The 16,577-nt window shown below is 42.8% G+C and overlaps 1 protein-coding gene across 2 annotated transcripts in view; it reads right to left on the reverse strand.

The window, feature by feature from the left end:
• Window positions 1-7,503: 7,503 nt before the first annotated feature.
• Window positions 7,504-16,577, reverse strand: part of LOC132407270 (NACHT, LRR and PYD domains-containing protein 3-like) — a 40,150-nt gene continuing 31,076 nt past the window's right edge. For both annotated transcript variants that reach the window (XM_059993526.1, XM_059993528.1), the window contains 5 exons: window positions 12,968-14,690; window positions 11,786-11,872; window positions 11,462-11,632; window positions 11,147-11,314; window positions 7,504-10,981 (listed from right to left, as the gene is read on the reverse strand). In XM_059993526.1, coding sequence (XP_059849509.1) covers window positions 10,894-10,981; window positions 11,147-11,314; window positions 11,462-11,632; window positions 11,786-11,872; window positions 12,968-14,690 — 2,237 coding nt within the window. In that variant the 3' untranslated portion in view covers window positions 7,504-10,893. The remainder of the gene's footprint in view (window positions 10,982-11,146; window positions 11,315-11,461; window positions 11,633-11,785; window positions 11,873-12,967; window positions 14,691-16,577) is intronic.

Genomic DNA, 16,577 nt, shown 5'->3' on the forward strand with positions numbered 1-16,577 from the left:
AGAGTTGATTCTGATCGAAGAATTTAAAGGTTGTGCTTCGGATAATATCTGGACATACCTGAACGAGAAGAAGAAGAAGAAGTCCACATCAGAATCTGCCAAGCTAGCAAATGAATACGCCTTAACCCACAAGACAAAGTTTCCCCCAAATAAGAGCTACCAGAGAGGCAGTAGGGACGGCAGAGAAAGCCCGCCGGCTAAGGCAGAGATTAAGCCGGAAACTAGTGGAAAAGGCAGGGAGGAGGAAAAGCAGGCTGGTAGGAAGGTTCCTAGCTTTACGTGTTACAATTGTGGGAAAGCGGGTCATACAGCATCTAAGTGTTTTGCTCCGAAGAAGGAGACAGGAAAAGGGAAAACAGCAGTCCCGACTGGTTGCACTGAGCCGGTCGATAGATCGATGAGGAAGGTGAAATTAGATAGAGCGCGTGAGGGGCGCTTTATCTCGGAAGGGACGGTGTCTGTAAAGGAGAGTGAAACCCCAGTTCCAGTGCGGATCTGGAGAGATACTGGGGCTGGTCAGACATTGATTCTAAGGAAGGTGTTAGATTTTGGTCCTGAGACCGAGAATGGGGAGGTTGTTTTAAGAGGTATCGGAAAAGGGACTGAGGCCGTACCTTTGCACAGGATATTTTTGAAATGTGACCTGGTATCTGGACCAGTCGAAGTAGGGGTGCGGTCGAAACTACCGATGGACGGCGTGGACGTCCTACTTGGTAACGATCTGGCAGGTGGTGAGGTGTATTCAGCAGTGAAGTTAACAAGCAAGCCTGTAAGTGCTGAGGACCCGCCCCGAGATTCCAAGATTTATCCCACATGCGCATTCACTCGCAGCATGTCGAGAAAGGCGGCTGAGAAAGGAACCCATTTGAATGAGTCCAGTGTTGATTTAGCGGAGATGTTTATACCGACCCTGTACCGAGAGGGGTTAGAGGGTGGTAAAACGATGGATAGTGAGGTTAAGGAGAGTAAAGGAGAGGAGGTGGATCTATCATTAGCAAGGAGGGAATTTATAAAGGAGCAGAGACGTGATGAGAAACTTGTGGCGTTGAAGAGTCAGCTTTTTCTGAGGCAGAAATTGATAAGGAACCAGAGGGCTACTACCTGAAGGAGGGAGTGTTAAAGAGGAAGTGGAGGCCGACCACGGTGCCAGTAGATGAGGACTGGGCGGTGGTACACCAGGTGGTGGTTCCGAAGTTTTATCGGGAGAAAATTTTGGACTTGGGTCATAAGGGACCCCTAGGTGGACATTTGGGAGTACGTAGGACAATAGATAGGGTAATGAAAGATTTTTACTGGCCAAATATGAGGAAGGATATTACTGACTATTGTAAAAGGTGCCATACCTGTCAGGTGGTAGGAAAGCCAAATCAGGTTATCCCTAAGGCACCTCTCAGACTGATACCCGCCTTTGAGGAGCCTTTTTCCCGAATCATCGTGGATTTTGTGGGTCCCTTGCCTGGAACTGCGAGTGGGCGGCAGTACGTGATGACCATGATATGTGCTGCTACTTGATTCCCGGAGGCTGTGCCCCTGGGAAACATTAGGACCCCTGCGGTGGTAAAGGCCCTCACTGAATTTTTCACCATGGTAGGGTTATCTAGAGAGATACAGTCAGATCAGGGGAGTGCCTTCACGACCCGTGCATTTCAGCAAATGTTGGCTCAGATGGGAGTTAAACAAATTCTAGCCTCTGCATACTACCCGGAGCATTGGAAAGATTCCACGCGACTTTAAAGACCACGATTAAAACTTACTGTCAGGAAAACACTCGTGACTGAGATGATGCATTACCACTTCTGTTATTTGCAGTGAGGGCACGGTTCAGGAATCTCCTGGGTTCAGTCCATTTGAGCTCGTTTTTGGTCACAGGCCCAGAGGACCTTTAACCTTACTTAAAGAGAAATGGTCTAGTTCGAATTAGTTCGGTCTAGTGATTAACTATGTTTTGAAGTCCCGTGAAAGGCTCCACAAAGTTTGCGAGCTTGCAAAGCAAAACCTTAAAGACTCCCGGACTAAAATGAAACAATGGTATGATAAACGAGCCCGAGAGCAAGAATTTCAAGTGGGCAATAAGGTTTTGGTCCTGTTCCCTGTAGTTACCAACCCCCTACAGGCAAGATTTCAAGGGCTGTACAAAGTGTTCAAGAAAATAGACTTTCTAAATTATGTGATCGAAACACCTGATAGTCGAAAGCGGAGACAGCGGGTTCACGCTAACATGCTAAAGGGTTATCATGACGCGACCCTCATGGTGGTCGGTGCTGTCACGAAAACTGATGAGGCAGAAAGGATTGACAAGGAGGGGCCCGAGCGTTTCGAAAAAGATAAGCATAGTACCCACCAGTCTAGAGAACTCTGTTATTTTGGCCAACTGCTGATAAAGTCAGTCATTTGGAGCCTGAACAATGAGAGCAACTGATACAGCTAATTAACCGGCATGCAGATTTATGTCCAGATGTTCCAAGGAGGTGCAAAGGAACAGAGCATGATGTTATTGTTACCTCAGCCCAGCCTATTAAGCAATCCCCTCATTGGATGAATTTGGAAAACAGCAAGCTAGTGGAAAAAGAAATTGAGCATATGTTAGCTGCTGGTATTATTTGTGAATCATCCTCTGCATGGGCAGCTCCATGCGTGGTTGTACCGAAGCCGGACGGTAGCATTAGATTCTGTACAGATTACAGAAAGGTGAATGCCGTCACACAAACAGATGTGTACCCTATCCCTAGGGTGGAAGATTGTATTGATAAAGTGGGAAAAGCTAGATACATCACCAAGATTGACTGACTCAAAGGATACTGGTGTGTTCCTTTAACTGACAGGGCTCGAGAAATTTCAGCATTTGTCACACCATCAGGGTTCTATGAATACAATGTTTTGCAGTTTGGGATGAAAAATTCTCCAGGGACATTTCAGAGAATGATTGACGCAGTGATTAGAGAGTTTACAAACACAAAGGCTTATATTGACAATGTCGTAGTCTGGAGTGATACATGGGATGAGCACCTTGAGGCTGTGGAGAAGCTGTTTAAACGAATGTCTGCAGCCCATCTCACAGTGAACCTCGCAAAGAGTGAGTTTGGCCGTGCCACGATCACGTACCTGGGGTATGTGGTAGCACAGGGGCAGTTGGCTCCTGTGCAGGCTAAAGAACAGGCTATTTCCGAAGTTCCTGTCCAAACAAATAAGAAGGCATTGAGAAGGTTTTTGGGCATGGAAATTTTGTAAGAACTTTTCGGATATTGCCCTCCCGCTTCCAAAGCTCCTACAGAAGGATGAAAAGTTTGTGTGGAGCAATGCTTGCCAGGAAGCTTTTGAGAAATTGAAAACCATACTGTGCCACCACCCTGTGCTGAAAACACCTGACTTCTCACAACCTTTCTCCCTGGCTATTGATGCAAGTGATGAGGCTGCAGGGGCAGTCCTATTGCAGAAAGCAGGGGATGGAATGGAACACCCAGTGGCGTATTTCTCTCAAAAGTTCAACGTGCATCAGAGAAATTACTCTACTGTGGAAAAGAATTGTTGGCACTTATCCTGGCGATACAGCATTTTGAGGTCTACATTTGTTCAGCACAGAGACCCTTAATTGTTTATACTGTTCACAACCCCTTGGTATTTTTGGCCAACATGAAGAATAAAAATAAGAGGTTATTAAGTTGGAATCTGTCCTTACAACAATTCGATATTAAAATACAACATGTAAAGGGAAGTGACAATGTAATTGCTGATTGTTTATCCCGATGTTAATTTGAAAGTGTATCTGTATTATTCTTGTAGTTAAGAACACTTCTGTATTTCAGTAATGTGCTTTATTAGTTAATTTTCACCTTGGTGAAAATTCCTGGAAGGATGGGGGTGTTATGAGTGATGAACAGACCTGATGGAGAATGGGGTGCAGAGTTAACCATCCCCTCCCCCGAGAACCATGAACTATTGCTGTTGCTATGCTGCTCATGAGAGAGAGAGACAAAACATAGGCACGAACATTTGCTACAAATAAGAGGGAGAGAGAGATTGTTGATTTATTGTATTTTGAATCTTCCTGGATTAATTACCTTTCACTACAAGGACTTTACTTTTCTCGTTAACATTCCTCAGGAGACAGCAAGAGTGGCCTGATTTGACGGACACAGTCATTCAGAGTTGATGGATAGCTGATACCCCGTTAGTTGGGATAAAAGACAGGTCTGGAGAGACACCCTTCAGGCATACCAGTGGACACTGACTGAGTGTTGTGAACCCACAAGGAAGGTGGGGGTTTCGGAGACCGAATCAGAAGATCGGTCAATTAAAGCTCACGGTGTGACAGCAGGGCCGGTGGGGACGTGTGTGTGTCCTCTCATGGCAGAGTGACGAGTCCACCACAGACGAACGGTCTAGCTGAAGGACGGAGGGGTCATAACTGAATGGCCACAACGACACGACGGATTAAGAAAGCCACAAAAGGTTTGCCTACCGCAGCTGTTCCAACTCGCTCTCTCTCTCTCTCTCTCTCTCTCTCTCTCTCTCTCTCTCTCTCTCCAACAATTACAACACAACAACCATAACTACCTCAGCACTCATGAACTGAACTGAACTTTATACTCTTCTATGACAATTCATTTACCCCTAGACATCGATAGAGCTTGTTTATTATTGCTTATTATTATTCCTACACTTTTAGGTTTATTATTGCTAACCTGGGTTATATGTATATTTGCATTATTGATATTGTTTTGCTTATTTTACTAATAAATACTTGTGAATATAGTACCACCAGACTCCAACGGATACTTCTATCTTTGCTGCTCTGACAGTCAGTTACGGGGTACGTAACAATAGTAACACATGCTGCTGTAATACCAATTTAAAGTACCCTCATAATTGATTGCTCTGTGTATATCAACCACGAAGATGGAACGCAGAACTAATGAAAAAAAATCGAGGATAATTCTTTCATGAAATAGCAGAGAATGTGGTCAGTATAAATTCGGCGAATTTGGTTAGTGAACATTAATATTTTATATAGAATATAATTGTTCAATGGGCTTCCATAGGAGTCCTCTGGGCAGCCAACTGAATGAGTGATTCCATATAACCATATAACAATTACAGCATGGAAATAGTCCATATCGGCCCTTCCAGTCCGTGCCGAACGCTTACTCTCACCTAATCCCACTGACCCGCACTCAGCCCATAACCCTCCATTCCTTTCCTGTCCATATATCCATCCAATTTTGCTTTAAATAACAACACCGAACCTGCCTCTATCACTTCTACTGGAAGCACATTCCATACAGCTACCACTCTCTGAGTAAATAAATTCCCTCTCATGTTACCCTCAAACTTTAGCCCCCTAAGTCTCAACTCATGTCCTTTTGTTTGAATCTCCACTACTCTCAATGGAAAAAGCCTATCCACGTCAACTCTATCTATCCCCTCATTACTTTAAATACCTCTATCAAGTCCCCCCTCAACCATCTACGCTACAAAGAATAAACACCTCACTTGTTCAATCTTTCCCTGTAACTTATGTGCTGAAAGCTATAAGATCTGGGTCTGTGTGTCCCTGCCTGTAGAACCCTGTGGACAGAATACAATGGAAAAATTGAAACGTCTATCCGAATCTTGGGCTTATTGTGTGACTGATTGTCTCTACTGTCCGTGCCTGTGGAACTGATGAGCAGCCGGTGGCTCGCTGTTCTGTAACACACCTTGCGTGTGAGAGAGGAGCGGCTGCTCTGTACCTTGTCCCTGGACAAGAGGAGGTATTGGATCTCTCATCGGTAAGAGTAGCACAATAGGCACAGCATAGTTTGTAATTCAAGCGGAGAAGGAAATGTGAGCTTAAACACATCCTCTGTTCTGCTCATACTTAGACTGGTGACGAAAATTAGAAGAAACTTAATGGGGATATTGGAAATAGATAGTTATGGGCTGACAGATTATTATGACAGAGAAATAGGTTCTTCCACCCATCCAGATCATCCCGCTGTGATCTTCTCCCTGGCCCATTTATATGCATCCTCTGTCCGTCTGTCATCCTGGTACGTCCACAACCTTCACTGAAACGTTACAACTGAATCTACAATTACCACTAACGCTGACAGTTCCTTCCACACTCGCTCGACCCTCTGAGTGAATAGGATTCACCACATACTCCCTTGCATATTTCACCTTTCACCCCAAACCTATGAGCTCTGGTTGTAGATTCACTCAGAGGATGGGAAAATCTCCGGGCAGTCACCTTGTCTGTAACCCTCACTATTTTATATAATTCTGTAAGATCTCCATTCATTTTCTTGCAGTGAATGGTTAACCTATTCAACCTATCCCTCTAACTCTTGTCCTCAGTCCCCAAACTCTTCCTTTCAAATTATCGCTGCACACTTTGAAGCTTATTGACATTTCAAAACCGTAGGTAGCGGATCAGAACAAACCTCGATATTCTATCTACAACCTCACCAACGTGTTGTACAGCTTCACTATAATGTCGCAACTCCTGTAGTCAGTGAAGGCCATTGTGATTAGAGCTCATTATGAGCCAATCTGCCGGTGACGCCGGTTTCCTGGAACTGCGATCTATATTCCCGAGACTCTTTTTAAATACTGCATACTAAGTTCCACCTATTCAGTATCTGTTACTTAACCTGTTATATCTTTCCTCACAACGCAGACCACCTCACACGCCTGCATGAAATTCCTTCTGGCATTTTTTCACCCATTTCTCAGCTAGTAAACATCAAGCTACAAGCTTGTAAAGAGTCGTTGGCTGTAAGAACGCCACCAACCCAGAACTAGTCCGCAATTCTTCTGATTCTGTTTTCTACATCGGCATCTAAATCATTAAAATACATGATAAGCACAACGGACCTAACACCACAATCGTGCAGTACAATTGTCACAGTAAAAAGCAATCAACCATCCACTCTCTGCTAATCCAGAACCGAACGTTCATCAATCTGTCCACAGACCGTAGCTAAAGTCATGTGCCGCATAACGTTTTATTATCAAAGGTCCCTGGAATATTGTTGTTGATCAACTGTTATTTGCGACATTTGTCATTCAGATGACTCGAAATGACTAGAACAAGTGAAAGGGGAAAAATGATCCTACCTCCCCGTTCAGTAAGGTGTACTGAATTTTACCTGCAGAGCTAAAGTCCCGCCCCCAATATTACAGGTGGAAGTGCTAATCTGAAAGTGACAAAATAAATCTGTTTAAAGTTGATTGTCGATGTTGATTGTTCAAGATGGTAGCCTATGTTTGAAACAAAACTCGTCGGAAAATGTCCTATTTCAGTAGTTGAAGCCAGGCGTCTTGGAAATAAAAATGGTAACCCTATATTATATTCAGATTTAAACTGATACATCCCTTGAGGAGAAAAATTCATGACACAGTGACAGTGTGAGAAGAAAGAAAACTTTAATGTCAGTGTTTGTCTCTCATGTGACAACCACACTAATTGCCTCAGCGGGATTGTTCTCAATTGCATATAACTCTGTAAAACCCATCCATATGAGCAGTTTTAATAAAAATATGTTTATTGAATACAAAGACAAGAACACTGAACATATGCTAACAAAGCCAGGGCATCACACATAAACAGCAACACATTAACTTTAAAATTACAAATAAAAAAGAAAATCCACTCTAAATACTGTTGGACAGCAGGAACTATATCTAAAAGGAGTCTCAAAATAAAAGCACTTAAGTAATAACCCGAAACGTTGATAAATTTGTCTAGTCTCTACAGCTTCCTGGACGTGGGAAGTTTTTAAGAGTATGAATGTATAGCTTGAAGTCTGACATAAAAAATATAAATGAAGGTTTCTTATTGCTGTATTTGCATTTATGGATATAAATTTTACTGTAAATTAACAAAAGATTTATGATAAAGACATGATCTATATGTGACTTGGTATTATTAATAAACCCAAATAAAACATTTTCAAAACGGAAAGTAAAATCCACATTAATACATTGCTCTATAAATTGACAAACATCAACCCAAAATGTTTAAACATATTCACAATCCCAAAACAGATGAAATAAATCCTCTGGATATACATAAGCCACAAAAAGAACAGTTAGCTTCAATATCAGAACTAAACCTTATCAAATAAACATTGGTTGGATAATATTTATGGATAACTTCAAAGGAAATTTCTTTAATTTTATTCCTCAGTAAAAAAAAATGAATAAGCTCCAAATAATCATCCACCTCAGATTCCCAAAGCAACTATTCCAAAGACTAACAGCCATAGGAATAGAAGCAACAAAGATTTGGGCCAGAATTATATAATCACTATGAGAAGGCAAATAGGACGCCAATTATCTATAAATATTTATCTTTTCTCAGTTTAGGAATTAAACTAATAAGGCCCTGTGTTATAGAAGTAGGAAGAAATTCTTTATCAACACATTCTAAAAATAATTTTAGTAAAATTATTTTAGTAAAAATGGGCTAAGGTGTCAGAAAGCATCTTATAAAATTCTGCAGTCAGGCCATCCACACATGGCGACTCATTGTTTTTTAAATTTAAAATGACAGCCTTAACTTCTCCCAAGGTAATAAAAGCATCACACAGGTCTTTCTGATCATTGGACAGGTTCCTAAGAATACCAATATCATTTATGAAATGTAGTGTAGATGATTCACAACATTTTGAGCTATACAAAATACTATAAAAACAACAATATTTTGCTATTTTTTTTTAAAAGTCCTCTGTAATCACACCATCAATATTAAGCTGAATGGAATTGAATTGGGCACGCTGTTTTCCGAAATGAAAGAAATAAGCTGTACTTTGTTCACCCTCTTCCAGCCATTGTTTTCTAGATCTCACACATGCACCTTCTGCCTTTATAAAATAAAAATGGCTTAACTGATCCTTTAACAAAGCCAGCTCTGCTTTATCTCTCCCTGAAAGGTTATCTGGAAACAATTCACATAAATTTGCTGTTTTTGCGATCAATAATTGTACTTCCAATTGCCTTTTCTTTGCTATATCACTACTGTATTTCCTAAAGAATTTGGCTGATTCAAATTTTAAAAGTTGCCAATTTGTAGAGAAATTATTCTCTCCCATCGCTTTAGCAAAAAGTAGGTTGCCAACATTTTAATGTGCAAGGAGACAACTTCATGCCCCAAAATGGAATTATTTAATTTCCAATAAGATTTCAAATTGGATTCAGATGAAGATAATGCAGTTTGTATGTGGATAGCTTTATGATCTGTTAAAGGTGAGGGGAAAAAATAAAAGTGACATTATTATTTCTTAAGGTATCGGATAGTAACCATTAATCTAGACGAGACATGCATGTAATAGATTTATTAGTCCAAGTATAATTTCTAAATCCAGGAAAGTGCTCTCTCCAAATATTTATCACATTAACCTTCTGAATAAAGCTAGTAAAGTTATTATAAGTAGAGCACTGCCTTGGTGGCCATCGATCAATATTTTCATTTAATACCTTATTAAGGTCTCCTCCCGTAACAATAAGTGCATCAGGAAATTTAGAGAGCCAATAATCAAAACTTCTTTCCAAAATCTCAAGTAATCCATCATTATCATTTCTAATATTATGACCATAAATATTAGCAATAAGAAACATTTTACCAAAATATTGAACAATCTGAACATAAAAATGTCAATTCATATCCACCTCAGAGTGCAAAACATTCCCTTTCAAATTAAACATCAGAATAAGAACACCTGCAGAATGTCCAGAACCATGTGAAAACCAAACATCGTTCCCCCACCAGGATTTCCATAGTTTAATGTCTTTAGTCACAGAGTGTGACTCTTAGATTAAAAAGAAGTCCATATGTTTATGCTGCTTTAAGAAAAAGAATAAAGCCTTACATTTAACATTGTGTCTAAGACCCCTGGTAATAAGAGAAAAAAGTGAAAAAGACAGTCTTATGAGAGATGAAAAGAATTCTTCATCTCTAATAATTAAAGAACTATCCCAGTCCTACATAAACAAAGACCAGACTCAAATATTAGTAGAGGTAGTAGACCAGCTGCCAGACCAACATGTTCTGTTTGTATCTCTGCATTAATGAAAGCTCGGGTCTCAGCAAAGAAAGCATGCTTCCCATCTTTTCCAGCCGCCTCGACTAGCAGCCACAGCTTCTGTCGGGCCAACTGCTCAGCTGCAGTCAGGTCCTCAGCAATCCGCAGGCTCTGCGAGAGCAAGTATTCATATTTCTGGCTTGTTTCCATGCCAGATCATCATGGTTCTGTTTGAAATCGAATAATGGTCAGCCGAGGATTCTTATCCCCTCTTCTCCTACCGAGACGATGTACAACATCCACTTGTAGTAGAATCTCCTCCTTGGACTGAGGAGCTACTGCTTGGCATATATGAGTTACTTTATTTTTAATATCTTATCCGTTTGCTCTGGAATGTCATGGATTCTCAGATTGCAACTTCTCTGATAACACTTGGCCTCATTCAGCCTCAGCTCCAAAGTCTCAATTCTCTTCTCGTGGTCCGTGCAAGTCCCTTTAATCTGCATGACATCAGACTTCAGTGTACTCACCTCTTCACGGATAAAGTCGAGGGATTTCTTAACGTCATCAATGGTGTCCCAGACTGAAACCCACCATCCCCGCGTAATTCCCCGGGTCAGGTGCGGGAGTCTCGAACGTGAACATCCGGCGGAAGCAGCACCGCCGGACAGGAGGTGGAAATACGTCACTGCGGGACTGGGATCACTTGCAATGTTGTGGGCCGTGGGACTGGAGCCAGTTCTGTAAAAATCGTTGGGACTTAAACCTGGCGCGTGGCTATTAAAGGTAAGGGTGGGAGCTAAAGGGGACAGTGGGAGTTAAAGGGGAGGGTAGGGAATCAGCAAAATGTCCCCATCCTGCAGGCAGGGGTGTTCACACATTCATTTGCTCACAAGATCACAGTCAGTTCGGGTCTGGGTTCCTGCAGAGATCTCAGTTCCTTCTGCCCGGTACAAGTGAACCGATTGTACGCCAGCCTGAAACAGATGGAGGAATAAAGATGAAATAAACAGATTACACAACAGTGTCAGTAACAGGGGACCGGGGTTAATGCTTCAACAACACTCACAGACAAATATCACCAGAAAACCTGCGGATCCGCTGATATTTTAATCACATTGAACATTAACACAAACACTTACCCGATCCGCTTCAGACTCGGGAGAGTCAGTACGAGGCACCGGAGAGTGGGGACAGATCGGTCTGTGAGCGAGTTTCTTCCCAGGTCCAGCTCTGTCAGTGATGTGTTTCGGCTGAGAGCGGAGACAAGATCCTCGGCACCAGAATCTGTGAGTCCGACATCGATCAGCCTGGAGATGAGAGAGAGAGAGTGAGGGTGAGGACACAGAGAGACAGGAGATGGTACAAATCCCCAGTGTTTATCAGTAGCACAATTACTGATCACATTAATGACACCCAGTAACTGTAAACACAATCTCCCACAGTCTGTTACTTACACCAGTTTCTGTATTTTACACCCCCGGTTCCTCAAAGCCGAAGAAACCAGTTTCACTCCTGAATCTCCCAGCTCATTAGCACTCAGGATCAGCTCCGTCAGTATTGGATTTGTACTGAGAGCGGAGGCGAAATCTTTGGCACCAGAATCTGTGAGACCGACCTCACTCAGCCTGAATATGAGAGAGAGTGAGGGTGAAGGACACAGAGACAAAAGATGGTACAAATCCCCAGTGTTTATCAATAAGACAATTACTGATCACATTAACGTTCAGTGTCAAACACCCAGTGACTGTAAACACAATCTCCCACAGTCGGGTACTTACCACAGTTTCTGTATTTTACACTCCGGGTTCCTCAGAGCCTCAGACACCAGTTTCACTCCTGAATCTCCCAGTTTATTGCCCCCAAATCTAAACACAAACAGACAAATTGATGAACAAAGTAATTCAAACCGTGGGTCTAAAGGAATATCTCCCACTCGTATATTTCAGGAACCATTAAACCCTTCAGTAAATCACTGATCGGTGTTCCCATCACTGTCAATGTCCCTCACTGCCCAGCTCCAGGGTATTCACCGAATGTCAGTAATTTAGTCCGTCGGTGTGATCATGTAAACTTCACATATTTCATCTCCTTCCCAGGATGGTTAGAAAAGTGTTCCTGATGTAACAGGGTCGGAAGGGGCAAGGCCGAAGGATAGGAGGAAGTCCCACGGTGAAGAAGGCTTGTGAACTGGAGAGGGTCGATAGGAGATGGTGAATGAGATCCCACCTGAAGGAAAGGGATAGGAAGACCGAACCTGCAGGAGGAAGGGAGATGGGGAAGAGAGATCCCTAAGGAAGAAGGGGAACGGGGAAGAGAGATCCGACAGGAGGAAGGGGTGATGGGGAAGTGAGACCCCACAGGGAAAGATCCCAATGGGAAAAGATAATCACACAAGATAAGAGAATGCAGAAGTAAATTGCACGGGAGGGGAGTGTCTGAACTGAGGCCCACAATCGGTATCTGGGTATCTGGTAGTGAGCAAAGTCAAACAGGTGGAGTGATGGTGAAAGTCACACACAGGGAAGGGCAGGGGAGGACAATCTCACAATGGTATTTCTTTCCTTATCACTGGGACAGTCTGCTGATGGTCTCTTGACCCTCACCGGGAAGGGGGTGTGAAGTTCTGACCCACCTGCTGCAGTCAATGTCGGTCTGGGTGTCAGTAACAGTGAGAAGGAACATTGTCAATGCATGTGTCACAGGCAGAGAGAAACACAGCCATTCCGTGATTTACTACCATTAAGCCAATGGCCGTTGTTCACTGATCTGATGAAATCTCCAACAGCCCTTCACAAGAAACCACAGACCCTCCCATCCTTGGGGAATTACTGACCGATACCTTGGTCATTTGTCACAAATCTTCACAATCTGATTTAAGACAGTTTAACCCAAATTCCTTTACATTGAAACAACACAATGGAACAGTTTCTCTGTTCAGAGTGAGAGATAAATCAAGTTACCTCAACTCCTGGCACTTGTGAAGCCCGGGTCCCAGCCGCTGGATTCCTTCATACTGAATGCGGCAGCCCCACAGGTCGAGGAGTTTTATTCTATCACAGAGTCTGATGACATGAGACAGGACCGCACAGTCAATCGGGGTCAGTGTCATTTCACAGAATTTAAGTGTTTTCATGGATCCCAGTGTGGCCTTAGCCAGTCCATGATTCTGAGACTCAAACAGGTAGTGCAATGTGTTTAGGAGCCTCCTTTTACCAGATTGACTTCTTGTGTTTCCACTCTGGCGTTTAACCTCCGCCTTCACCCAGTCAATCACCCGGCAGATTGTTTCATGAGGAAATCGACCCAGAAACTCCTCCAGGCCCCGAGCTGTCATTGGGTTGGAGAGACCAGCAACAAAACGGAGAAATACCTCAAATCGCCCATCCGTAGCGTTGTGAGCTTCAGTGAGGAATTTCAGGATATCCCCGGGATGAGGATTCAGGAATTGTGCGACTGCAGCTACAAACTCCTGGATGGTGAGGTGTGGGAATGTGTACACCACACACTGGGCAGAATCCTCTCTCTCCAGAAGTTCCATCAGGAACCCAGACAGGAACTGGGAAGGCTGCAGGTTGTAGTTGATCAAATCTCCATCTGTAAATATTATCTTCTTATCGAACACTCCTCTGAAGGCCATCTGACCAACCCTGAGTAACACATCACGGGGGTTCTCAATCGCACGGCTGTGGTTTTTCAGGATGTTGTAAATATAGTAGGAGTACAGTTGGGTGATGGTCTTGGGAACTCGCTGTGGGTCCCTGACTCTTTGTGTAAAGAAGGGACCCAGTGTCAGAGCAAGGATCCAGCAGTAGGAGGGGTTGTAGCTCATGGTATACAGGATCTCGTTCTCCTGCATGTATTTGAAAACAGCTTCCGCCACCGTCTGATCTTCAAAATGCCTGAAGAAGTATTCCTTCCGTTCCTCACCAACAAATCCCAGGATTTCAGCCCGGACACTGATCTCTGCTTTTTCCAATAAATGCAATGCAGTGGGACGGGTAGTCACCAGCACTGAACACCCTGGGAGCAGCTTGTGCTGGATTAAACTGTATACAATCTCAGACACCTTGCACTTGAATTCAGGATCTGTGCATGTGTCTCTCCGACTGCCAGCAAAATCAATTTTGTCATTGAATTCATCCAAACCATCAAATATAAACAACAATCCCTCTGGATTCTTCCAAACCTCTCTCAGGGTATTCCCAAAGTAAGGATATCGATCCAGAATCAGTTCCTTCAGGTTTATTCGACAGTTAATGGCATTTAAATCCCGGAATTTGAAACTGAAGATGAACTGGAATTGTTGGTATATTTTCCCTGTGGCCCAATCATAAACAATCTTTTGAACCATTGTTGTTTTTCCGATTCCTGGGACTCCGGCCACTGCTGCCGAACTCCCAGATTTGGATTTACTCCGGGAAAAGCTGCTCTGGAACAACTGATCAGTCCTGATTTTTTCCAGCTTTCTGCGGAGATGTTTCGCTCTCAATTCTTCATGGTGTCTACCTCTTGCCAGCAGTTCATGTTCCACCAGTGTCCGATCTCGAACAGTAGAAATGACCGTGAGCTCAGCGTATCGATCAACCAGCTGGAAAACCTTCACCTTCTCTGTGATCAGGATCGTGTTCACTCTCAGTGTTTCAGTTTGTTCCCGCAGAGTCTCCTTGTGTTTCTGTTGAACATCTTCCATGGGAACAAAAACATAGTCAAAGTGTTAAATGGCTCAATGGTGATGAACTTTATGGTGATTCAATATTCAGTGTTTGAGATTACATGAATTAATTCAATGCTTCTATGGATATTAGGACAGAAAGTAAAATTCTGTTCACAGAGACCAGAACTGACAATGGTGAATGTCCCAGAAAATGTCCAATCCTCATGTTCTGGTACTCATGACTTATGAAAGTGGACATACCCCTGATATCCGATTGCAATTCTGACTGCACTCCCATTACAACATTTCACTATATTTAAAGCATTGCTTGCATCATTATCAGATGAGGTTAACATTGATCTGGAGAGAAGGTCACTGCATTTTGGCAAGGCTGGGGAATCACAGGTGTCCACTGCTCTTGCATCAAAACGGGAGCAGAATATGCGTGAAATACTCAATTCGGGCAGCATCTGTAGAGAGAATCATGGATCAATAACTCATCAGAATGACAGGAGGGCAGTGAAGTCTTGGCAACTGCTACTGATCAGTCTGATAGAATTATAAGGCCCCTGTCAGTCAGGGTTGACCATGGATGTGTGTCCCAGCTGACTTGATCCACAAGCCAGGACACGACGATATGGAATGCAAGCTGTTGCCCATGAAGCACGCTCCGCTCTCCGCGTATCCGAGAAACACAATGGAACGGCAGAGACCAATGCCAATCACGGCTGCCGAGACCCATCTGCCCGGCGACTAGTGTAAGGTGTCAGTATCCTGCCTTTCTCCCTTTCTGCTGTCGGAAGACAGGCTTCCGCAGGGGTTAGTACCTAAACTACACTTGAAAGCCAGGAGCTGGACTTGGTTGTCAGAGGCTATTTGAGTTGCATGCCACTAGGAGCATGTAATAGGTCGTGGGAGCCAATCCCTCCTGCCACCCCTGGGTAAAACAATCATAAGCTACCAAGGGGCTCTGTATTATTGACAACAACAAATCTGTTAATTAGGTTATTATTGTCACATGTACCGAGGCACAATGGAAAACTTTTCTGCATTTGATCCAAATGGATCATTTCATCACATCGGTACAAGGGAATACAGAACAGAATAGTACAGGGAAACAGTGTTGCAGTTACCAAGAAAATGCAGTGCAGGCAGACAATAAGGTAGAAGGCCAAAGGATCATTGGCAGGTCAGGGTTTTTGTTTTTGAACTATGCTCCTAAACTATAGAATTCAACATCTAAAGCTACAGCACTGTGTAAATGTCTGACTTATGAGACTAAGCCTTGCGCAAGTGATGCAGACTCTGGTGTCACTTTTAAACACCAGCTCAAAACATGTTTATTGAACCTTGCTTAAAACTGACAACATTTTGTCTTTTATTTTCCATTGTGATGCAGTTTGAATGACATTATCTGGATGAAAATTCTTTATAAATAACTATTATTATTTGTAATTTTCCTCAGCCTGAACTGTTAAAACCTAAGGCACGGAACTAGCCAGGCATACTCATTTCTTAATTGATAGGAACATTCGAACTATTCTAGAGTTGTTTAATATTGTGGCTTTCGGAAGATGTATTTATTTTCTGCTGTGTGGTCCTAATTGCTTAGTACTATTTTGTAGTGGTTTTGTGATGACGCCAGTTGTCGATATAGCCATTGGCATAATGCATACCTTGTTCATGTTCCACATTCTTTCTATTTCCTCTTTTAATTCAACTTATTTCTGGTGTTTTTCACTTATTGATTTCTGTACGTTACACATATGGAATGGCTGTATCTATTAAATATGGTGTTTTTCTTGTTTATCCTGCAAAATTATATCCAGACAGTGATTATGGGTTGTCCTGTCTGTGATAATGAATCAGACGCAGTACGATTTGTAGGACTCTGACTTTAAGTGTGCAGCAGGCTT

This window comes from Hypanus sabinus, chromosome 18 (assembly GCF_030144855.1).
Source record: "Hypanus sabinus isolate sHypSab1 chromosome 18, sHypSab1.hap1, whole genome shotgun sequence".
Classification (NCBI taxonomy): Eukaryota; Metazoa; Chordata; class Chondrichthyes; order Myliobatiformes; family Dasyatidae; genus Hypanus; species Hypanus sabinus.